Genomic DNA, 25,068 nt, shown 5'->3' with positions numbered 1-25,068 from the left:
GTGGGTGAATACCCACTTCGTCAGATGCCTGCCAGACATGCATCTGACGAAGTGGGTATTCACCCACGAAAGCTTATGTTCCAATACGTCTGTAAGTCTTTAAGGTGCAACAGGACTCTTTGTTGCTTTTTACTGATCCAGACTAACACGGCTACCCCTCTGATACTTGATACCCTGTAGTATTACTCTATTTTATTTTGTTTCAGCAAGATCACAGCTGTGATGGCATCATCGTTACCACTTGGCCGCCCCGGAAGTAGTCATGTCACTAGTCAGAACCATATGAACAGTGATGACAAGCCCGGATTCTAGAAATTGAGCCTGCTGCAGGGCTGGCACTACAGTCCAATTAGGAAGCATCACCCCAAGTCCCCTGTGATTTGGCCTCCTGCAGTTTGCCATTGGCTGTGACGGGATTGAAGCTCGTGAACACTAAGCCAAGCAGCTGAGATTCCCTGATGGCCAACTGGCCCCCAAGGGAATGTGCAGACATGCTTCATAAACACAGTTCCCTCCCTATCTGAACAGACACTGCCTGCTGCCCGGGCAACCTCTCTGATGACTCCTTGTCCTTGAGGGTAAAAAACTCTGGTGTCAGCGGCTCCCCTGCTAGCAGGAATTGGGTACGTTGGCAGGTTTCACTATCTTTACAATGTGAAGTGAAGGGGAAAGGCTGTGAGTTGTTTACATTTGAAGATATTTTGTGCCACCGCAGTGAACTCGGCCGGGCTGTCAGAGTGACTCAGTAACATGGGCAGGAGGACAGGCAGCACTAGGTAGTTTGGGGATCCCTCCCCTGCATGTACCCAAGGTGCTCAGAGCGTTATTCAAGTTACACAGAAACCTGAGCTTGGAGTGTTAAAAGCCTGATTCCCCAAGTCAGTTTTTCTCAAGGGTTCCCATTTCTAGAGGTGCCGTGTGCTCTGGGCCCGATCCTGCCAGGGGCTGAGTGACAAGAGACCCCAAAGAATTTCAGTGACTAGTTCCCAAATCTATTTGGCTTTATTTGCTCCTGGAAATTTAATCAGCAAATGCTTTTTCAAAGCTTTTATTCTCTGGCTCGATTTTGAAGGCAGGAATTCAGAGCTGCATTGCTATGTGGTAACAGGTCCGAGAGGGCATATTTTTGCCCTATACTTACTATAGTTACAGGGCTACCGGCATCTCTTCCCCCTGTCTGGTTTGTGAGTGCCAAATGTCAGGCCTTGTAGCCTTCCCGCTCATAGGATGGAATCCCTCCATTCTCCCCCCCTCAGACTGGGCACTGGGCTACAGCACATTGTGCGTGAACAGTGGTTGTTGAGCAGGCCCGAGTGAGTTCAGCACCTGTGGTTGACATGTGTGTACTAAGGTACAGAACTGTAAATGTTATGCCAAAACTATTCATTGTAATACAAATACTAGAAGCAGAACACATGAAAGTCTGGCGGGAGGCTGTTGATATCATCGTTATTGAATTAAAAACTTGACTCTAAAAATGTATCCCATATGCTGGAAAGAGGCAGCTGCATGACCTGGAGTGTCAGGAGAGCAGAAAAAAATAATTCATATAATGAATCTATGAAACACATTTAAAAATAGCTTCTGCGAAGGACAGATAAATACAATGACTGTTTTCACCATAAAATTGCCACATATTTACACACATGTCATGATGCAAGAGTCCACACTCAGAAATGCAGGGCCAGAGAGGGTGTCTGTGTGAAGGGTGTAGCAGGGTTGAAAAGAGCACTGCAAAAATGGACGATGAATCACTTGATGATGACCTGTTCTGTTCATTCCCTCTGGGGCAAGTGGCATAAGCCAATGTTGAAGACAGGATACTGGGCTAGATGGACCTTTCACCTCACCCAGTATGGTCACTCTTATGTTTGTATGTTCTAAGGTCACAATGGTAAAATCATACAGCACTCAAGCAGGCTGCGGAACTCACAGCCACAAGGTATCAATGGGGCCAAGAGCTTAGCAGGATTCAAAGAGAGACTAAGTAACCAGAAAATTGGAGAGGCTATAAACCTTCCTGATTTATACCACAAAATATGTCTAACTAGTGGGTGTCAGGGGGAAACTTTCCCTGGGAGCAGGTTATCTCATATGTACCTATTTAAGGGCTTCTTCCACCTTCCTCTGAAGCATCTGGATATTGCCACTGGTTACTGGTGTGGATAGACTACAAGTCTGATCCAGTCTGACTAATCAGAACCATGTAAATCCAACAGTATATTTTTGCGTATCTACCTTGAGCTCTGGGAGTCTGTAGGGTTGCACTAAGAGCAGACTGATTTTTTGCTAAATATCATCTAATCTCCTCATCTTTCTTTTAGGAAGGACACTTCAGAACGCCTCGGACCTGCCCAGTACATTATGTCAGCTGTCAATGACACCAAATTAAAATCTGTAATATTCCTTCTCACTGGGCTACCGAGTCATGGAGACACACATCTCTGGAGCTCTATCCCCTTCTGCTTCATGTATATAATTTCAATAATAGGAAATTCAGTCATTCTGTTCACTGTAAAAACAGATCCAAGCCTCCATGAGCCCATGTACATTTTCCTTTCCATGTTGGCCGTCACAGACCTTGGCATATCGATAACCACCATACCGACAATACTGGGTATATACTTGTTTAACTCTAGGGAGATCAGCCTTAATGCCTGTTTAGCCCAGCTCTTCTTCATCCACTTGCTTCAATACATTGAATCCTCTGTGCTGTTGTTGATGGCCTTTGACCGCTTCATTGCAATCCATAACCCGCTGAGATATGCTTCCATCTTAACCCTGCCGAGAATAGCCAAGATGGGACTGGTGGCTGTGCTAAGAGCGATGGTCCTAATACTTCCACTTCCCTTTCTCCTGAAACAGTTCCAATACTGTCGTGCCAATGTCCTCTCCCATTCCTACTGCCTGTTCCAGGAGGTCATGAAAATGGCGTGTTCGAATTTCACAATCAACAGCATCTATGGCTTGTTTACTAAACTCTTCTAGTTGGGGTTAGACTCACTGCTCATCTTCCTTTCTTATGTGATGATCCTCAAAACAGTGCTGAGCATCGCATCCCATAAGGAGAGCCTGAGGGCCCTGAACACCTGCGTCTCCCACCTCTGTGCCCTCCTGCTCTTCTACACACCAGAGATCAGTTTGTCTGTGATACACAGATTTGGGAAGAGCTCTTATCCTTTGCTTCAGATTCTACTGGGATACATCGCCCTGCTTCTCCCCCCACTGATGAACCCAATTGTGTACAGCGTGAAAAGCAAACACCTGCGTGTGAGGATAATCAGGGTCTTCAATAAGTGAAGGGTCAATTCACCACCTGGCTCCTTTGACATGGGAGATGAAAAGCATGGGCCAGCTGTTCCATCCTGGACCCTTACATCTGAGATGACATGAGTTACTGATCTCGACTATATAGAGAGGTTCAGTCAGGGTCTAAGGCTGGTGAGGGGGGACAGGGATGGTGAGGGGGGACAGGGCACTGGGGGAGGGAGACCAAGGCAGGCAGCAGCATTTACAAAGTGACTGTGTTTGTGGAGAGCCGGGGGATTGGTGGGAGGTTGGCTCATAAAGGGGCGTATTAGTAGCCTCTCTGACCTCACAATTCCTGTCTATAATCAATAAAGAGAGGGGATGTGGATGCTGTTTCCCATTACATCTGGCCTGTCACTGTCCCGTCTTTGGCTAAACAATCAAGGGCTATGAAAACAGCAGCAGAGCTGTTCTTCTGTCACAGTTCTGGCCCCTCCTGAGTGCTCTTGGTACAGCATGTCCCATGGGTGCTACACCAGCTAGGGACAGGGGCTATGCCTTCCCCTATACCGTCAGCCAGGTGCTTGTGACTGCGTGGTGTGAGACAGGATTAACGCAGGAGGGCCAGGAGAAATTATTCAGTTAATGGCTTTGCACACAGCAGACCTGCTCAGTCCACTCCCCACTGAGGCAGGGCAGAGCTGCATGTGTGAGTAATGGTCTGACACACAGGAGTCCTGGTAAGAGACTCAGGCCTAGGTTCCCTCCCCGTCCGATCCATCTTTGCTGCCCCAGCAATGCAAAACAATGGAAACTGGCCTCAGCTCAGGCCCAGCTAACTCCTATCCCAGCCCAGCCCATTCAGTGTAGGGTGACCACCTTTTCAAAAGGCAAAAGCGGCACACAGGCCGGTAGCCTGGTCCCCTCGGTGACCCTGCCCCTGCCCCTCTTTTTCCCCCTTGAGGCCCCACTCCCTGCTCCTCCTCTTCCACCAAGGCTGCACCCCCTGTCCAGGCCAGAAGCCATAGCCGGGCCATGGAAAGATCTGATCAGGGAGCCAGTGCCTCTGTGTGGAGCCCCAGATCCTCCACCTCCCCTGGGCAGGGGACTGGGGTGACAAGAGAATGCTGCTGCCTATGTCCCTGTCCCTCAGGACGCATCCCCAGAGAAGGTGGAGAGTCTGGGAATTCCCACAGCAGCCTGGGCTCCCGGGGTAGCTGTGACCGTGCTTTTGTGGGTCACAACTGTGAATACCAAATTCAGGACAAACTGCTGAGAAATGGGTCAGACAGACCCCAAAACTGGTGATTATTCTCCCATGAGATATACCAAACCAGGAACAGAAAATAAACTTCTGTTTCACCACAATGGCTGACAAGAATCACAGTAACTTGCCAGTGTAGACAAGCCCTTAGTGATTGTTGACTCTTAGATATTTTCAGCTTGTAGCAGGCTGGGCAGAAACACTGTCCCACTATAAGTGATTTCAGCTCTCATTTATGGCTGACTTAGAACAACGCTTCCTTAGCTCTCGTCCCCTAACGGCCGTACTCTACTTGCACTATATTGATGACATCTCCATCATGTGGACCCATGGAAAAGAAGCCCTCAAGGAATTCCACCATGATTTTAACAATTTCCATCCCACCATCAACTTCAGCCTAGACCAATCCACACAAGTCCATTTCCTAGACACTACTGTGCTAATAAGCTATGGTCACATAAACACCACCCTATACCGGAAACCCACTAACCACCATACTTACCTAAATGCCTCCAGCTTCCATCCAGGACACATCACACGATCCATTGTCTACAGCCAAGTTCTAAGATACAACCACATTTGTTCCAATCCCTCAGACAGAGATAAACACCTACAAGATCTCTATCAAGCGTTCTTAAAACTACAATACCCACCTGCTGAAGTGAAATAACAGATTGAGAGAGCCAGACGAGTACCCAGAAGTCACCTCCTACAAGACAGGATTATCACTTCAAAGGTTTTTTTTCTTCTGTTGCTGATAGCTCATCTCAATTGATTGGCCTCTTACGTTTGGTATACGTACTTCCACCTTTTCATCTTCTCTGTATGTATAAATATCTTCTGTCTGTGTGTTCCATTCTATGCATCCGAAGAAGTGGGCTGTAGCCCACGAAAGCTCATACCAAAATAAATGTGTTAGTCTGTAAGGTGTCACAAGGACTCCTGTTCTTTTTGCGGAAACAGACTAACACGGCTGCTACTCTGAAAGCTCTCATTTGAGCACTTCAAATAACAAATGCTCCTAATGGACCCTATTATGCTGTACCTTTGAACAGTGGGGAGGAACAAGATAAACCAGACTGGGGATCCTTAAGGAGAGTCCACACCTCCTTGCTAGGATACCTGTCCCCACCGCTCTTCCTTTCAAAGGGCTCTGGCATTCGAGCCCCTGGCTTAATCAGGGAATTTCAGCTGAGGGTGACCCCATCATTTGGGACAGGTTAAGCACAGTTCTGCTCCCTTTTATTCATACAATAAAGACAGCAACATTGATAACAACATTTCACTACCCCTGCATTCAGTACTACGTGATTTGTAAGCCAGCACCAGCCAAAGTTGATCACTTGAGCAGCACAGGTCGGTCTGCTGGATGCCTAGGCAGAGTAAGTGTGTTCACGTAAATACAGTTTGCTCCTGAAGTCTCTCCCCATTCCAGCCTGCTGTCAGAAGAGAACTCATTCGCACCCTCCTTACACAGGTTTATGCACTGGACGATATGCTGGGGATGCCTGTCATAGCAGTTGGACTGGACTCATTGATCCAGGAGGTCTCTTCCAGGCCTATGTCTCTTTGGGTCACATTTCCCATTTTGTGACACCCTGGGAGCTTATGTGAAGTTGCTTGTCCACTATGACCCTGCTCCGTGCCCAGGCCGATGGATTTGTCCCTTAATAGATGCAGGAGAAAGCAGTTATCCAGCGTTATCGCCTGGAAAAGTAATTGTTCTTGGGCTCTTGTGTAGTGATGTCACAGGAGTTTAATTCCCTGAGTTTCTGGTAATCTCAGCATGCTGGGCTGCCAGCTGCTCCCTCCCCCACCACTAGCCCCAGAGAGGAAGGATGGTTCAGTGGTTTAAGTGCTGGCCTGGGACTCAGAAGAACTGGCTTCAGGTCCATGCTGTTCCACCAGCTTCTTCTGTGACCTTGGGCAACTCTCTTAGTCCCTTTGTGCCTCAGCCACAGGTGTTTTATTATGGCTCATATCACTACCTACATATCACTAAATTCTACTGTTCCTGTTGTAGCCATTTGGTTCGATTGACTTCATGTGAAATTGTAGTTGCTGCTCAGTTCCCACCATACGAAAGAAGAAGGAGCACAGCACTTTTTGACAAAGGAGTTTTTTACTACTTCTCGTAACACAAGGACTAGGGGCCACCACATGAAATTAATAGACAGCAGGTTTAACACCAATAAAAGGAAGTATTTCCTTACACAACACACAGTCAACCTGTGGAACTCTTTGCCAGAGGATGTTGTGAAGGCCAAGACTATAACAGGGTTAAAAAAAAACTAGATAAATTCATGGAAGATAGCTCCATCAATGGCTATAAGCCAGGAAGGGAACGTGTAGTGTCCCTAGCCTCTGTTTGCCAAAAGCTGGGAATGAGCAACAGGGAGCTACCATCCCATACCCCGCACCTAGAGCCGCGACACTGCAAGTGTCAGGAAGCTCCTTCCATGGGGAGGGGGGGGGGATGGTACCTGCAGGCAAGCTCAGGGCCGCGCGGAGCCACCTGCACCCCTTCACCGAATGGGATTTAACTCAGGGAAGCGCTCCAGAGCCCAACCCTCTGCCCCAGCTCTGAACCCCCTTGAACACCCTTACTCCAGCCCAGGCGCCACACCCGAACCCCTAGCCATCTCCTGAATCCTAAGTCCTGCCCATACTCCACATTCCCAGCCCAACCCCCTGCCCTGAGCCTCCTCCTGCACTCCAAACGCCTCATCCTCAGACCCACCCAGAGCCCACACGCACAGTTGGAGCCCTCACCCACTCCTGCACCACCCTCCTGCCTCATACTGCAGCTCCCTCCCACACTCTGAACCCCTCATCTTTCTCCCCACCCTGGAGCCTAGGGGGCCCTACAAATTCTAATAGCCCTGGGCCCCCAGAAGAATTAATCCGGCACTGCTTACATATCACTACAAGCTAAGTTAGACGGGCTTTGCTCTGGAGATAGAGAAACAGAAATGATCCAACCTACCTTCTTTTGGGAATCCAAGGGGCTCTTGGGACCAGTGTTGTAGCTAGAACAGGAAAACTGGGTGGGCCCAGCTTTCAGGAGCCCCATCACCCCCTACAGGGGCAGACTAGGGTTGTGGAAGTAGAGCAAGAACTGACAGGGATTTGAACGGGATTTCAATGCATACAGTCTCTTCTGTGACCAAGAGTCAAGCTAGCTGTAATCCTAATAACGCGAGATTTGTAGAAGCGAGGATTGTGTGAGGCGAGTGGGAAAGAACTGTGTGAGAAGTTGTTGTGACCTTGTGTAGATAAATATAGAATGTAGACTAGAGTCTAAATAGATGTGAAAAATAAGATATCAGGATGACCTATGTATAAACAAAATGCAGCTGCTGCTCATTATTGTCTGTAACAAAAGGTATAAATGTTTGCTGTAATTGTTTGCCTGTTGAGAGACCTGCCTAGGAGGGGGAGACCCTGTGTCCTAGTGCACTCTCTCCCTCTATGCAATTGCTTGAGAAAATAAAGTGTCTGACTTTGCTGTGCCCAACCATTTTTCTCTGACAATTTGGGGGCTCGTCCAGGATGTCAACGCCCGCTGAGACTGCGACAACTGCTGTGGACCATTCCCCTTCGAACCCCACGGTGCCACTATAGAGGTAGGACACCTTTTGAAATCTCCATTGGGGTATTGGAGGAGGACTGTCCGTGTGGCCGTCTGTCCCTGTTGGGCTTACGCCATCTGAACTTATTGACTGTGCAGCAGGATCAGATGCAGAGCGGTGCTGGGGAACTGTTTTGCCACCCCCAATAAGGTTAGTTTGAAGTGGTACTGAGGACTTAGTTTGCCACCCTCAATAAGGTAGTTGTATGCGGTACTGGGGACTATAGTTTGGCTGCCCCGAATAAGGTTAAAGCATAAGGGAAATGCATTAGGTTAATGCACCAGTGCAGAGGGGTTGTGGTAACGCCCTCAGAGAAGAACACAGGTGTGTTCAGTCCGGACAGAGGGGTTGTGGTGACACCTCAGGTTAACTAAAAAAAGGAGGAAAAAAGATAAAAAGAGGAGAAAACCGATGCCTCATGGTATTTAGAAACAGAGGCCTTGGTGTGTAGGATTGGAAAATGGGTGAGGGACAGTCTAAGCATTCTCCCTCACCCCCTAAGGGTACCCCAGCAGATTTCATGTACGTACATTATGGTTCTAGAACCTGCAGATATTTAGAAAATTGGAATCTTTACATGTGTGAAAATCCATCTAAACAATGCCCACTAGAACGTACCTTCAATCTAGATAAGATCATACATCTCAAAGGAGCTTTTAATCACCAAAAAGCCTCTGACACACAATGGGAGCAATTTGTCTATTGAGGAAAGGAACGGGTTAATTTGAAATTCAGCTTGGCCCAGAGATAAAGAGAAAGCTGCTCTGCATTCAAGGTCAAGAATCAACACAGACCATGCCAAGTACAGAGCAAAACTGCTTTTGGCCCCAGCTGGTTGTGAAAAAATATAGACAGAGGCAAACCAAAGGCAACACAAGTTACAGGACTGAGATTACATTTGCAAAGCTTAACTGTTCAGTGAGATCCAACAGTCTGGCTTTGCGACCCTGGAGCCGGCGTGGTTTGGGGATGCTGAAGAAGCCACAGGCAGCCGGCCTGGACTGGAATCTCTGAAGAGACGCTGCAGGAGACCCCAGGGTGTAAAAGAACTGCCCTCCCAAGAGTGGAAGCAAGTTGGAGATTCTGGACAAGCTGTATACAGGATAATCTCCTGTCCACCTCTCCCCCTTCTCTGGACGTTATACACAGATGTGGGACATGTTTTTCTTCCCCTGAGTGATGTGGGAGCGTTCCCAACACTCTCTGTTGTTGTTTATTATTTTATTAATGAAGCTTTAAAATTCAGTCATATGGTGTGTTTTCTTTATCTTCCCCCAACGATCTTGCGGTGTCAGTCTGATCACCTGACACGAGGGATAGATTGGTAACAGAAATATGTCAGTTTTGGTGGAAATTGAGAAAGGGGGGAGCCCTGCAGAATGCACACCATGTATTTGTTTTGCCCTTGTTATTTTATGTTTGCTTTGCTTGGTATTGTTGGTGTTATATGTTGAGGATTGCATGATTAAAAGTGTGCCTACTCTCAGCTGCGGTAAGTCTGAGAACCGGAGAGGGGTTTAGCATTCCTCTATCCACTCCGGTTGACCGGGAAGGGTGTCAGGTGGATCTACCCCAGTCATAGCAGGACTGGGCAATAGAGAAGTTGGAGAAAAGGGAAGAGATGTGTGCTAGATGTGATAACTAGAATTGAGAAATTAAGAGCATAGATCATGAATCAGGCAGCAACTCAAACCTACGCCCAGGGCAAGTTGCAAGCCTGGAGACAGGACTTCCAGGCAGAAAAGGAAGCACTGGCTAAGCAAGTACCGGTACTTCAGGGACTTGTCAAAATTTAACCATTTGTGCTCAGCATACACCGTAACAGTAGTGTGTTTGCCACAAGAGAAAATTGAATAGTTAAACGCCAATGGGCCATGTGTTTTTGCCCAGGTGGCAAGCCTCACGAGGGAGGACTCGGGTAGCCTTGTGAGTAAGAATGTTTACAGGAAGAGACCAGGAAGGGTGGAGGGCTAGTTGAGAAGCCTACCATCCTAGCTAAATTGATAGTGGAACAAGCCGGTGCCCATGGAAAGGACGGTTCAGCGAGAAAAGTAGGATCGGGCCCAAGCGGGTAGGCAACAGATAGAGTATTTGGAAAACAGTTTGGAAACTTTGAGGGCATAGTAGAAGGAAAGGAGTAAGTAATTATAAGCATGGGGATTTCAAATCCCCAGGACAATAATTGAAATGGTAAATTCTGAGTTGATTGGGTGTCATTTTGGGAGACAAGCAAGTGATTTAAGGAAAGAGAGGGAGAAGTTAACTCTGTAGTTGCTAGAGGGAATCAAGCAGTGAAACGTGGTAGGAATGTCTGTAAGTAATCCAGGCAAGAGGTTATTTAAGTGGAATTATTCAACCATGAATACATTAGTCGAATTTGCTGAAGAACATTCCTGCTGTGTACAATCTGTGTTTTATAAGTTTGAGATGAATTGGTATTGTTTAAAGTTGCAAAACCAAGAATACTTTTGCCAGACACAGGAAACTAGTATTGTTTAATATGGTATTTAGCATTTAATCCTTAAGGTGACTTAATACTTTACAAGACTTAAAATGTTTTAAATAAAGACCAAAGGTTATGGCTGCAGCAGGGTAGTCAAAGCCAGGAGAATAAAAAAAAATGAATTTGGTTTTGTGTAACAAAATAGCAGATAAAAGATCTAGTAAAGAGAGAGAAGGACAGTGCCCCTGGCTCTGTGTGGTCGAGCTGCCACTTTACTAGGGGTGCATGGAGATTTTGTAAGCACAAAAGAAACAGTTACACCTTGTGTAGAAATTAATGTGACTAGTATTGTGGAAGTTTCCGTATGGAGGAAATGTGCATTTTCCTCAGAACATGTGCAGCGTATGTTGTAGCAGGGGTAAAAGAAATGCAAACCTACCATGCTATTTAATTAAAATCATATTGGAACTCCAAAGGGAGCCACAATAGGTTGTGTTGTCTTTTTCAGATCGCTGTGTGTTTGAAAACAGGAGTTAAAAGTTAATTGTGTCCCTTTTTAAGTAAGAATCTTTAAGCTGTGGATAGCTTTGGATCCAGAAGCAAGCCAGAAAGCATCTGTATTAATGCAAATTATCTAACTGATAAGGTAGAAGCCACTGAAACCTGGGCTGCCTATGAAACAAATACAAGAAAATATGGGGTAATTCCTCTGTTTTGCCTGAAATCAACAAGAGTATGTGTATATAAAGGAAATATTTTAAGCAATGACTGACTGCCCAGAAGGGGTAGACCTATGTTCCTTTTATCTTTCAGAAAATCAGAGAAAACTGATGCCAGCTGAACAACATTCAACGTACCATGCATTTACTGGCACAATAGGAATTATGTTCTGTGTTCTATGTCCTGTCTTGTGGTGTTTGTCTCGTGGCCAGAATTGTTGTGTTTAATATTTTCATAAGACAGTCTAATTCAAAATTAAATAGAAGGATTAAATCAAAAAGCAGATACTTGTTTTATTCAACTTGGAATACAAAGTGTTTGGCTAAATCAGGAAAATGTGATATACTAAAGTCTAATACATTTGCTTAAGTCAGAAAAAAAGAAATTTCATTGGCCAAATCTTCTAATTGAAAAAAATTGTTGTTAAAATTTGCATACCAACAGTCATTGGAAGCAAGGACATGAAAGGTTAACCCACTCCCCATATTGCACATGGGATCCTTCTGGCTACCTCAGATTTCTAGCCAGAGGGCTGGGGAGGGAGGAAAACTATTGGACACCAGAGGTTGTACTGAGTGGACTCCTCAAAAGTGGACGTGCTTGTCCTGGCTTGTTGCTCCAAAGCTCTGTAACAAAGTTATTTTACTGGAAGGGTATATGTAGCAGATATTGAATAATAAGACTAATGTACTGTATAATGGCAATGTGTATGTGTTCATTGCTAGGAAAACGTGTATGAGTGAAGAGTGGAAATTTCCTTTGTAGGTTAAAAGAAGCCAAGAAGGGGAGAAGGAAAAAGAACAGAACAAATAAAAATAAAAATAGCTAGCAAGCTCAGTCCAAAGATAAGATGTTGGCTCCCTTCAAGGACACTGCACAGCTAAGACTTGGCTGACAACCAAGAAAAGGCGGGGCCTGAATGTACCCAAGCAGCTATGAGATCTGCAAAACACTTCCAGGCATTAAAGAAATGTGTTAGGTTTCTTTTCTCACAGGTAAAGAAGCGCTACCCAAAGACCCTAGCAGCCCTGCCGCTCCTTGGAACCAGGAGACTGGATCTATATAAAGGTCCATCAGTGAAAGACTGCCCTGGCTCCACACTGGAAGGGCCCTTTCAAAGTCCTGTTAACCACCAACACTGCCGTGAAGTGCCAAGGACTACCTGCCTGGACCCATGCTTCGCACTGAAAAAAAAAAAGACCCCTCCACCTTAGGAGGATTCTCCTACTGATGATTAGACTATTTCTCCTTCTAGGTCTGCTGTGCCTTCTGGACAGCAGGGAAAAAGGACAAGGCGAAGTGCTAGTAACCTCTCCCTTGTCCACTGACAGACCTACTGTGCCTTTGGATTTTTCTAGAAGAAGCAAAACCATTACAGGATGATGTGCTGGTAAGCTCTCCCCTGTATGATGCTGAACCATGACTGATTCAGGAAAAGAGAAGAAGGAACACTCGCTCCATTGAAACCACTGAAGTCCAAGGATTCCTGCCTACAAAAGACATTAAGAAATGACCCTGGTGAAGAAACAAAGAATTATAGAGTGGAAGGAAGAAACTTGTGGGACCCAGGCTTGGGAATGTGGTATTGATTGGATTTTGGGGTTTATTCTACAGGCTGCGCCCTGTGTTTTGGATAAGTCCTTCAGCATGTATTGCCCTCCCTAATTGGATTTTAAATGACAAGTACCAAAGGCGCCTTGTTGCCATTGCCCCTGCCATCTCCTCCATTACACTATTACCCCTGTAACACATCCAAATACAGACAATGCCATATATCTGATAAAACAAATGGCCAAAGCCTTCACATTTTAGTGATTTATTTAAATATTGTTTGGGAAAAAATATTTTTAAGGTTCAGGATATCCCATATAAGCGAACAATTGAGTGGAAACAGACTGGTCAGAGGAGATAATAGTGTATGATATCACTACAAATGAACCCCAAGAATCTGTAATTGAAATTGATGGGTTCTATAGTGAAGTAGATATGATGGCTGTCCCTGGAGTTTGCAATGTGTTAGATGAAAGAGGCCCTTATTGTTATTTGGTCACCCAATTAGTGAATAATTAAAAGAATACCCAAAGAGTTTGTTCTGCCACCAGAAATTGTATCTGTATTGAAATTATTCCAGTGACTGATAATGTAACCTGTACTCTATTGCAATATACCCCCCCCTCTTATGCCACTAATATTAATACCTCCCAGAAGTATATAAAGGTGTACAACCAACAGATGTGGCATAGTACTACACCAAAGAGAGAAGTATTAGGATATCGATGGACTGTGATTAATACAACACTAGGGACTGTCAAATTTACATTACCCTTATCCAATTTCCAGATCACCTCGACATACCCAAATTGCTCCCAGGGAGCTGCCATTAGATTATCACAACAAAGGGCCTGGGTTATTTCCTCTAGAAAGAAGAGGGACTTGACCGGGTCCCTATGGGATGGGGCCAATAGTGTAGCAGCAATTTGGAATATTTTCAAGAGCCAAGAACATGATGAGAAATTGGGGCAACTAGAAAAGGCCACTGGTCTTATTTCTGGAGCACAGCTGACCAAGGTGCAAGGAGTTGGTGAATTACATGCTATTTCTACCTTTAGTTAATAACCAGGGGCTGTTGACAGAGATGGTATTGAAGATCACTGAGGCTGGGAAGGTATTGCACTGGGATTTGGCATGTTCAGAATTCAAGATTTCCTGAATGACCAGCTGATGGCCATTCGGAGTGATCTCGAGCATGAGGCATAGCCTACTGCCCTTACAGATACCTCCGAAATGCCATCTGATGTATGGCCATGGAGACATACTTGGAGATTTTCTGGATGGAGTTGTATATGCTCAGAGTGCTCCACTCAAGCATATGGGCCGGTAGGAGGGGTGTGGGCTCCCAAATACTGAACCCTGACGGGTCCATGGGGAGGATGAATGTGGGACTAGATTATTCACCATGATATTCACCAGGACACCTGGTATGCCTAGCCGATTTGTTGTTAGTGCTCCTGGAATAACACCCGACATTTGGATGGGGATAGGGAGTCAATGGACATTTTGGCCGTTAGAACCTCCACCGCTTCAGTGTACATGTAAACTGAAGCCAGGGGAAGTTGTCACTGTTCATGCCAATGTTTGCTGGGAGGGTAGGGGAAAAGGAACTACCCTGACAGGACACCTAGGCTTGGTCTACACTACCCCCCTAATTCGAACTAAGGTACGCAACTTCAGCTACGTGAATAACGTAGCTGAAGTCGAAGTACCTTAGTTCGAACTTACCTTGGTCCACACTCGGCAGGCAGGCTCCCCCGTCGACTCCGCGGTACTCCTCTCGCCGAGCTGGAGTACCGCAGTCGACGGCGAGCACTTCCGGGTTCGACTTATCGCGTCCAGACTAGACGCGATAAGTCAAACCCAGAAGTTCGATTGCCAGCCGCCGAACTAGCGGGTAAGTGTAGCCAAGGCCCTACTTTTTCAAGCTAATGATAGCTGTGTGTATGTTAAAGCCACCACATTGCGAGATATACATTTTAATCGCACTACTGCTGCAGGCAATCATATTATTTACTGGCCTGTGGATAGAGTTTTACAAGTAGCCCTTAGGTACCAGATACCCTTTAAATGGACTAGTTTAGTACCTGATTAATTTCAAAATTTGCTTTCACTGTTACCAGAGGTTCAAAGAATCTCTGAAGTACAAAGGCAAATTCACATAGAATATGAATATATTCAAAATATATATCAAGTTGAAAAGAATGCCTTTCATACAGCTCACAGAGTGTCTACTTTGTGTACTAAGTATGATGTATTGTGCTTTGTGACTAAAACTGTACAACAGCCCCATCATATTATTACTGTGGGAATGTTACTGCTTTTATTGTTGTTATTTGGTTTAGGATTATGTTATTGATCTTGTAAAGGATGTGATAATAGTAATACCTTTCATCCCCATGCTAATGATGCATTGTCATTGCATCCAATCAAAACACCTAAGCTTGAAGCATTTGATATAGAATATGAAATCCAAGGCTTAATGCAAATGGAGGTTTAAGAATGTTAGTTATACTAGAAGTACAAAAGGGGTGTGTGTGGAAGTAGAGCAAGAACTGACAGGGAGTTGAAGGGGGTTTCAATGCATACAGTCTCTTCTGTGACCAAGAGACAAGCTAGCTGTAACCCTAATAACGCGAGATTTGTAGAAGCGAGGATTGTGTGAGGCGACTGGGAAAGAACTATGTGAGAAGTTGTTGCGACCTTGTGTAGATAAAAATGGAATGTAGACTAGAGTCTAAATAGATGTGAAAAATAAGCTATCAGGATGACCTATGCATAAACAAAATGCAGCTGTTGCTCATTATTGTCTGTAACAAAAGGTATAAATGTTTGCTGTAATTGTTTACCTGTGGAGAGACCTGCCTAGGAGGGGGAGACCCTGTGTCCTAGTGCACTCTCTCCCTCTACGCAATTGCTTGAGAAAATAAAGTGTCTGACTTTGCTGTACCCAACCAAAAGAGTGAGAACTCTGTTTTTCTCCGACAGGGTTTTGTGTGGACATGGCTCAGCCAGGAAAATTAACGTCCCCTCTCCATCCCTTCTGCAGCCCCCCTCTTCTGGGGAAATGGGGTCAAGTGCGCAGGGATTTTCACCTGTCTCTCCTGCCGGGGAGTGGGGTCAGGGCACGCGGTCAGGGGGTGGGGGTTTATTCCACTTCCCCTACCCAGCGATTATGAGATGCTGGGCTTGCCCTACTACTACCGCCCAGCGCTATTAAAGTGCCCCAATCCGTTCTCCGGCAGCTAGGTGGGGGAGAGGGACAAACCCCCGCACCCAGACCTCGCTTCACCGCAGGAGTGGCAAGTGGGCTGAACAGAACAGGGTGACACCATTGGCCCAGGACCTGTGGCTAATCCACCACTGGACCAAACCAGCCCCCACTTGGCACGCCCCCATATGTGGCAAGAGACCAGGGAATCAGTGCTCCAGATCGGCAGGAGAGGGATACAGCTGGGCACCAAGCTGGAGTCGGGAGTCCCAGTTTGTGGATTGGGTTTGGATGCCAGATGGGTGGGCCCTGGCCGCCCAGGCCCACCGATGGCTACACCCCTGCTTCGACCCAGCCTAGTTTCCCTGTGTCTCTGAGAGCATCTTCCCATCTCTTTGCTCCTTTCTTGTAGAAGCTGAAGCCCGTGTGAGCCTGGGCCCTGTCACCATAGAGTTCTGTGCTCAGTGTGTTATGGGGTCAAGGTGTGAAGTTGACCTTTGCCCTCAGACTACTCTCTGCCAGCCAGACCGTCTAAGATGAGGCTCCTGTTTGCAATGGCTTCCAAACACCGGTCTGGTGACTGTGTGGAAACTCTCGGCATCCCTCAGTCCCCTCTGAAATCCTCCTCCTTATTCCTTGTTCCTCATGGAGAAGGGAAGGGTCCTCCCCTAGTGGAAGAATCCAAGTGAAATTTCCTTGTGGAATCTCCCTTCCCGGGTCTGCACCTTGGGTTTGTAATGCAGAAAAGGGGGCTGCCAGGGAGTAATCAGGCCCCAAATTATAATTCTATTCTATTTTATTTCAGCAACATCACAGCTGTGACAGCATTATCATTACCACTCAGCCGCCCTCGAAGTAGCCATGTCATTAATCAGAACCATTCGAACAGTGATGACAAGCCCGGATTCTAGGAATGGAGCCTTCAGCAAGGCTGGCGCTGCAGTCCAATAAGTTGCATCACCCCACGTCCCCTGTGATTTGGCCTCCTGCAGTTTGCCATTGGCCATGACGGGGGTTAAAGCTGGTGTACCTGAAGCCAAGCAGCTGAGATTCTCTGATGGCCAAGTGGCCCCCAAGGGAATGTGCAAACATGCTTCATAAAGGCAGCTACCTCCCAATCTGAACAGATACTGTCTGCTGCCCATGCTACTTCTGTGATGACTCCTTGTCCTTTAGGGTGAAAACCTGGTGTCAGCGGCTCCTCTTCTAGCAGCAATTGGGTACGTTGGCAGGTTTCACTATCTTTACAGTGTAAAGTGAAGGGTAAAGGCTGAAAGCTATTTAAATCTGAAGATATTCTGTGCCACCACAGCGAACACAGCTGCGCTGTCAGAGTGACTCCGTCACAGGGGTAGGAGGACAGGCAGCAAGGTGCTTAGTGGGTTATTCAAGTTACACAGAAACCTGAGCTTGGAGTGCTAAAAGCCTGATGCCCCAAGTCAGGATTTCTCAAGGGGTCCCATTTCTACAGGTGCCGTGTGCTCTGGGCCCGATCCTGCCAGGGACTCAGTGAAAGGAGACCCCAACGGTATATCAGTGACTAGTTCTCAAATCTACTCAGGTTTATTTGCTCCTGGAAATTTAATAACCAAATGCATTTAAAAAGCTTTTATTCTCTGGCTTGATTGTGAAGGCAGGATTTCAGAGCTGCATTGCTATGTGGTAACAGGTCCAAGAGGGCATATTTTGCCCTATAGTTACTACAGTTACAGGGCTACCGGCATCTCTTCCACCTCTCTGGTTTCTGAGTTCCCGATGTCAGGCCTTGTAGCCTTCACACTCCTGGGATGGATCCCTCCATTCTCCCAACTTCAGACTGTGCACTGGGCTACAGAACACTGTGGGTCAACTGTGCTTGTCGAGCAGGTCCCAGTGGGTTCAGCACCTGTGGTTGACATGTGTGTACTAAGGTACATACGTGTAAATGTTAGGCCAAAACTATTCATTGCAATACAGACATTACAAACCAAACTTCCATGCCATGCCTCTATATCGAAAGCCAGCAGCAGAGTTGTTAGAATCTCGGCCGGAAGGAGCAGGGGTAACTTTAGTGTTTAATGGCTTTTGCTTTAGAAAGTGTTTCAGAAGTGCTCCACGTACTGTTTGCAGTGGGTTTGTGCTGTTAACTCTTTGTTCAGTGCACATTTGTGTGATACTGTCTCCTGGTAACGGACTAGAAGCTGTTTCTAACACTTATATTCAGAATCATGCACTCAATAAGTCTGCAAAACTTGTGCAAGTCTTTCCAAAAAGTCATGAGAGACCAGAACCGCTGGTCTGTGTTTCAGCAAACAGTTTAGCTGAGGTGCAGGAAAGGAGAGTGGTATAGTGGTTGTATATAATTGACACCAGTCACCAGTTACATGAGCATAGCCGAAGTTGTACACTCAAGTGGATATTAGTGCAATACCTCTGTTTGAGGAATTGAACATTTGTGATCCCACCTCCTCCCCTGCCCAGCTGAAATAACTGTCAGTGTTAGCTTGTAATTTTCCAAATATCTACCGACACTTGCATGGGCAGAGGATACAGGTCCCAGGGGTATAAAGGGAAGCCTGTAGGATGATCGAAGTCTCTGGATTCCATTAACATTGGCCAGGCACTTCAGCTTCTCCTGGAGGGTTTTCTGGGGGCCAGAGTAAATCACTGGAAGCATTTGATAACAGTGAGTTAATAGAGCCTGGTTTTGAGTGAATTTACACATGAAACTCTGGCATGAGGCTCCTGATATCACTGTTATTCAATTAAGGATCTGACCCTAAAAAATTATCCCATATGCTGGAAAGAGGCAGTTGCATAACTTGAACTGTCAGGGGCGCACAAAAAAATTATTCATGTAATGAAGCTATAAAATACATTTAAAAATAGCTTCAGTGCAGGACAGATAAATACGACTGTTTTCACCATGCACTTGCTATGTGTTTACACACATGGCATGATACAGTGGGACACACTCAGAAGTGGAGAGCCAAAAAGGGTGTCTGTGTGAAGGGTATAACAGAGTTCAAAAGAGAACTACATAAATTCATGGACGATGGATCACTTGATGATGACCTGTTCTGTTCATTCCCTCTGGGGCACCTGGCCTAAGCCACTGTCAAAGACGGGATACTGGGCTAGACGGACTTTTGGTCTGACCCAGTATGGCTACTCTTGAGTTTTTATGTTCTAAGGTCACAATTTTAAAATCATATAGTGCTCAAGTAGGCTGTGGTATTCACAGCCACAAGGTATCAATGGGGCCAAGAGCTTAGCAGGATTCAAGGATGGACTGATTAATCAGAAAATCCAGTTACAGTAGAGGATTGTTTTTAAAAAGTTTTGGAGAGGCTCTAAACCTTCCTGATTTAGACCACAAAATAACTCTAACTAGTGGGTCTCATAGCTGCCTAATTAGGGCTTCTTCCACCTTCCTCTGAAGCATCTAGACATATCCACTGGTTACTGGATAGATAGACTTCAAGTCTGATCCAATCTGAATAATCAGATTCATGTAAATCCAACAGTATGTTTTTGCTTATCTATCTTGAGCTCTGGGAGTCTGTAGGCTTGCACTGAAAGCAAAATGATTTATTGCTAAATATCATCTAATCTACTCTTATTTTTATTTCAGGAAGCACATTTCAGAACTCCTCCGACCTGCCCAGTACATTATGTCAGCTGTCAATGACACCGAATTGAAATCTGCAATATTCCTTCTCACTGGGCTACCGAGTCATGGAGACACACATCTCTGGATTTCTATTCCTTTTTGCTCGATGTATGTTATTTCGACAGTAGGAAATTCAGTCATTCTGTTCATTGTAAAAACAGATCCAAGCCTCCATGAGCCCATGTACATTTTCCTTTCCATGTTGGCCATCACAGACCTTTGCATATCGATAACCACCATACCGACGATAATGGGCATATACTTGTTTAACTCTAGGGAGATCAGCCTCGGTGCCTGTTTAGCCCAGCTCTTCTTCATCCACTCGCTTCAGTGCATTGAATCCTGTTTGCTGTTGTTCATGGCCTTTGACCGCTTCATTGCAATTTATAACCCTCTGAGATATGCTTCCATCTTAACCCTGCCGAGAATAACCAAGATGGGACTGGTGGCTGTGGTAAGAGCGATGGTCATAATACTTCCACTTCCCTTTCTCCTGAACCGGTTCCAATACTGTCGAGTCAATGTCCTCTCCCATTCCTTCTGCATGCACCGGGAGGTCATGAACATGGCTTGTTCGGATATCACAGTCAGCATCATCTATGGTTTGTTTACTAAACTCTTAACAATGGGGTTGGATTCACTACTCATCTTCCTCTCTTATGTGATGATCCTCAGAACAGTGCTGCGCATCACCACCTACAAGGAGTGCCTGAGGGCCCTGAACACCTGCGTCTGCCACCTCTGCACCCTGCTGCTCTTCTACACACCAGAGATCAGCTTGACTGTGATACACAGCTTTGGGAAGGACTCTTATCCCTTACTTCTGATTCTCCTCGGATACATCTCCCTGTTTCTCCCACCAATGATGAACCCAATTGTGTACAGCGTGAAAATCAAACATCTTCGTGTGAAGATAATCAGGGTATTCATGAAGTGAGGGGTCAGTTCATCACCTGGGTCCAGTGACATGGGAGATGTAAATCATGGGCCACCTCTTCTATACTGGACCGCTACATCCAAGATCACATGAGTTATTGATCTCTACTATAAAGAGGGGATCAGATGGGGTTTAAGACTAGTGAGGGGGGACAGGAATGGTGATGGAGGACTGGGCAGCGGGGGAGTGAGACCAAGGCAGGCAGCAGCATTTACAGAGTGACTTTTTGTGGAGAGCCAGGGGATCGGTTGGATGTTGGACGAAAAACGGTCGTATTAGTGGCCGCTCCGACCTCACAATTCATGTTGATAATCAATAAAGAGAAGGGATGTGGATGCTGTTTCCCATTAGACCTGGCCTGTCACTATCCCTTCTCTGGCTATACATCCAAAGTCTATTCAAGGGGCACTGTCACTCACTCTTCCCATTCACACTCAGCCAAATGCTTGTGTCTGAGTGGTGTCAGGGACATAACTAACACAGGAGAGCCAGGCGAAGCCTTTCAGGCAACACCCCCATTAATGGCGTTGTGCACACCACACCTGCTCAGTCCACTCCCCACTGAGGCAGGGCAGAGCTGCACGTGTGAGTAATGGTCTGACACTCAGGAATCGTGGTAAGAGACTCAGGCCTTGGTTCCCTCCCCGTCCGCTCCATTTGTGCTGCCCCAGCAATGCAAAACAGATTAAACTGGCCTCAGCTCAGGCCCAGCTAGCTCCTATCCCAGCCCAGCCCATTCAGTGTAGGGTGACCACCTTTTCAAAAGGCAAAAGCGGGACACAGGCCGGGAGTCTGGTCCCTTCGATGACCCCGCCCCTGCTCCTCTTCTTCCCCCTGGAGGCACCACTCTCTGCTCCTCCTCCTCCACTGAGGCTCCACCCCCTGTCCAGGCCAGAAGCCAGAGCCAGGCCATAGAAAGAGCTGATCCGGGAGCCAGAGCCTCTGTGAGGAGCCCCAGATCTTCCCCCACCCCTGGGCAAGGGACTGGGGGGGACAAGAGAATGCCCCAGCCTATGTCCCTGCCCCTCAGGACGCATCCCCGGAGCAAGTGGAGAGTCTGGGAATCCCCACAGCAGCCTGGGCTCCCAGGGTAGCTGTAACCGTACTTTTGTGGGTCACAACTGAAAATATCAAATTCAGGACAAACTGCTGAGAAATAGGGGAGAGAGACCCCCCAAAGTCATGGTTCTTCTCCTGTGAGATATACCAAGGATGACCACAGTGAGTGGGGTGAGGTGAGGGAGAAGAGGGGGCACGGTAAAGGAACTTTTTGTTGTAGAACTCAAGCATATGAGGTAGAAAACACTGCCCCACATGCACTGTTCTGCTCACAATTTTATGTTTATGAACCCTGCTTGTGGCATTTTCCCTAATTAATATCGGATGACTTCCCTCCTTTAATTAAAAGTTACTTTCCTACACTCAGAGTTTGTGCTTGCAGGTGGAGAAGTATTGCCTTTCAGGGGCACCAAGGGGTGGGGTGTAATTTTCCCAGTTTACTGGATGGGGGCTCGAGCTGCTTCTCTGTTGTACTGTTGAAAAGGAACCCCTAGAGATTGAAGGCGGCCCTGGTTGCTGCTGCCTCCACCTGGCAGAAGGATGACATCTGCCAAGCTCCATTGTAAAACCAACTGGGTTGTTTGCTCAACACTGCTCCTGTTGGGAAGCTGTTCCAGAACATCCCTCCTCAGATGGTCAGAAACCTCCTTCTCCTTTCCGGCCTCAGTTTGCTCCCAGTCAATTTGTCCCCATTTGTTCTTGGCCAACACCGTATTTTAGCTTCAGGAGCTCATCTCCCTCCCTGGCGTTTACTCTCCTGATATATTTATAGTGAAATTGAATCCCCACTCAGCCTGCCTTGTCTTATGCTAAACCTGCCAAGCTCTTCCAGTCTTCTCCTAAACCAGGCCCTCCATTGCCCTGACCATGCTCTGCAATTCCAGCCCGAATTCTTCTTTCTGGAATAGGAGTGACCAGAATTTTACACAGTTTGCCAGAGTAGGTCCCATCAGTGTCTGACATAAGGATATTAATACTTCACTTTGTCCTTGACACATTCTAGGATCTCATGTGCCTTGTTCACAGCCGCATCACATCGATGTCTCACAGTCGTCATTGGACTGACTAACGCACCCAGGTCTTTCCCCTCCTTTGCTGTTAACAACTTACCCATGGTATATAAATAGGAGTGTAATGAATAGAAGTAGGGAAGATTGAAAGCTGAATTGATGACAGTGTACAAGCACTTTCACTGGGATCAAATAGCAGCTATTAACAGGTTCTTTTATCTAGAAGGGAAAAGTATAACAAGAACCAATGGCTGGTAACTGAAGCCAGAAAAAATACATTTGGAAATGAGGCACCCATTCTTCATAGCAAGGGTGCTTAACCAGTCGAACAAACTCCCAAGGGAGGTGGTGGATTCTCCAGTCATCCCCATATGAAGACTGAATGCCTTCCTGGAAGATCTGTTTTAGATTAATACAAGAGATGGTTTAGTCAAACACAAGTCATTGTGCTCAATATGGAGGTAACTGAGTGAAATTATGCAGGACGTCAGACGAGATGATCTTATAATTCCATCTGCCCATAAATTCTATGAATCTATGAATCATTTTCTTGAGTGTGTTAGGATATAGATATTGAAGCCTGTTTGCAAAGGCCTATGCTTTAAGAATTTAGCTAGTTACAAAGGTATAATAGAAAGAATTAAAATCACTGTCTGCTGGTATAACGGCCTTTTCTCACTGTGACAGTCTAAGGCCTTGTTCTAAGGCTAAGGCCTTCGGCTAAGCAGCAGAGGCAGCCATAAACTGAAAAGTGTATGGTCACATCCTTACATTTCAAACTAGTCACATGGAAATAAGGTGCTATTGGGCTGTTAGGAACACAATCCTGTCCTAATATTTTTATCACCTCCAGAGAAATGGAAGAGCCTAGAAGATGTAAAAGGAAACTTAGTTTGATAGCATCTTGTCTAGCAAGAACTCACTTATCAATAGCTGGGATGTAAAATCCTCATTTCTGTATTGTTCTATCACTGTAGTCTCTACTTCCCTATTGTTTGTCTGTATAATCTCTGTCTAATTCTGTGATTGATTCTGTCTGCTGTATAATTAATTTTGTTGGGTGTAAACCAATTAAGGTGATTGTATATAATTGGTTAAATAATCATGTTACAATACGTTAAGATTGGTTAGTTAAATTTCAGTAAAATGATTGGTTAAGGTATAGCTAAGCAAAACTCAAGTTTTACTATATAGTCTGCAGTCAATCAGACTGTCACAATAAAATTCTGATATATGGTTTCTTTACCCTCTAAACTGGATCTTTGCCTGTCATGACAGGTGAAGAGAAAGTAATTAGGGAATTGTTATTTACTCTTTCTCATAACACAAAAACTCGGGGTCATAAAAATAAATTAATAGGCAGCAAGTTTAAAAACAACATATTTCTTCACACAACACACAGTCAACCTGTGGAACTCCTTTCCAAAGGATGTTGTGACTTCCAAGACTTTAAAATGGTTCAAAAAAGAACAAGTTAGGAGGATTAATGGAGGATAGGTCCATCAATGGCTATTAGCCAGGATGGTCAGGGACGGTGTCCCTAGCCTCTGTTTGCCAGAAGTTGGGAATGGGTAACAGGGGATGGATCACTTGATAATTGTCTATTCTTTCCATTCCTTCTGGGGCATCTGGCATTGGCCATTGTCAGAAGACAAGATACTTGGCTAGATGTAATATCAGTCTCACCCACTGATGCATCCAATGAAGTGGGCATTCACCCACGAAAGCTTATGCTGCAATACACCTGTTAGTCTTAAAGGTGCCACAGGACTATCTGTTGCTTTTTACAGATCCAGACTAACACGGCTACCCCTCTGATACAGTCTCACCCAGTATTGCCATTCTTATATTCTTAATTATCCCACTCTTAGAGTTTGGAACAACACCCCATCTCTGCTAAATGCTCATCACCAAGCAGATCCAACTCAGTCTCTTCCATTTGGGTACTCATGACCAGAGTTATAAACTCACCCGCAGCCTCCTTAAAACAAGTAGGTTTAGGAGTAAGGAGCACAAAGCTTTAAGAAATTGGTTTTAAAATAGCAGACAGCTGTCACACATCTACAATATCACTGAAAGCTAAGGTAGACAGGCTTTGCTCTGGAGATAGAGAAACAAAACCGGCCCAACTTAAATTCTTTCAAGAAGCCAAGGAACTCTTGGGACCCAGTTTAGTTTCCCTATGTCTCTGACAGCATCTTCCCATCTGTTAGCCCCTTTCCTGTGGAAACAGCCTTTGCTGAAACCTGTGTGAGGTTGGCCAACTCGCCATTGTGCTCAGCCGTCTCCATGTTACAGGGCCAAGGCGTGAAGCTGACCTCTGCCCTCAGACTGCTGTAA

At 45.9% G+C, this 25,068-nt stretch overlaps 1 protein-coding gene, 1 long non-coding RNA gene and 1 pseudogene across 2 annotated transcripts; all 3 read left to right on the top strand.

Moving 5' to 3' along the window:
* The first annotated feature begins 2,349 nt into the window (after positions 1 to 2,349).
* On the top strand, positions 2,350 to 3,300 carry LOC101952823 (olfactory receptor 51G2-like; annotated as a pseudogene).
* Positions 3,301 to 8,755: 5,455 nt separating this feature from the next.
* LOC122172553 (uncharacterized) lies at positions 8,756 to 15,813 on the top strand. The gene is made up of 2 exons (XR_010597944.1): positions 8,756 to 11,288; positions 12,074 to 15,813. It is a non-coding gene; the product is annotated as an uncharacterized LOC122172553 (long non-coding RNA).
* Positions 15,814 to 19,688: 3,875 nt separating this feature from the next.
* Positions 19,689 to 20,691, top strand: LOC103306777 (olfactory receptor 51G2-like). Its single transcript, XM_008175897.2, has one exon. The coding sequence runs from the start codon at positions 19,724 to 19,726 to the stop codon at positions 20,657 to 20,659; it is 936 nt and encodes a 311-aa protein (XP_008174119.2). The 5' UTR covers positions 19,689 to 19,723; the 3' UTR covers positions 20,660 to 20,691.
* The last annotated feature ends 4,377 nt before the right edge of the window (positions 20,692 to 25,068 follow it).

Source organism: Chrysemys picta, chromosome 1 (genome assembly GCF_011386835.1).
Source record: "Chrysemys picta bellii isolate R12L10 chromosome 1, ASM1138683v2, whole genome shotgun sequence".
Taxonomy (NCBI): Eukaryota; Metazoa; Chordata; order Testudines; family Emydidae; genus Chrysemys; species Chrysemys picta.
This window is presented reverse-complemented; position numbering and strand designations above follow the sequence as displayed.

Bases quoted from the DNA above. Each gene is read 5' to 3' on its own strand.
- LOC103306777 (XM_008175897.2), top strand. From the start codon at position 19,724: ATGTCAGCTGTCAATGACACCGAATTGAAATCTGCAATATTCCTTCTC.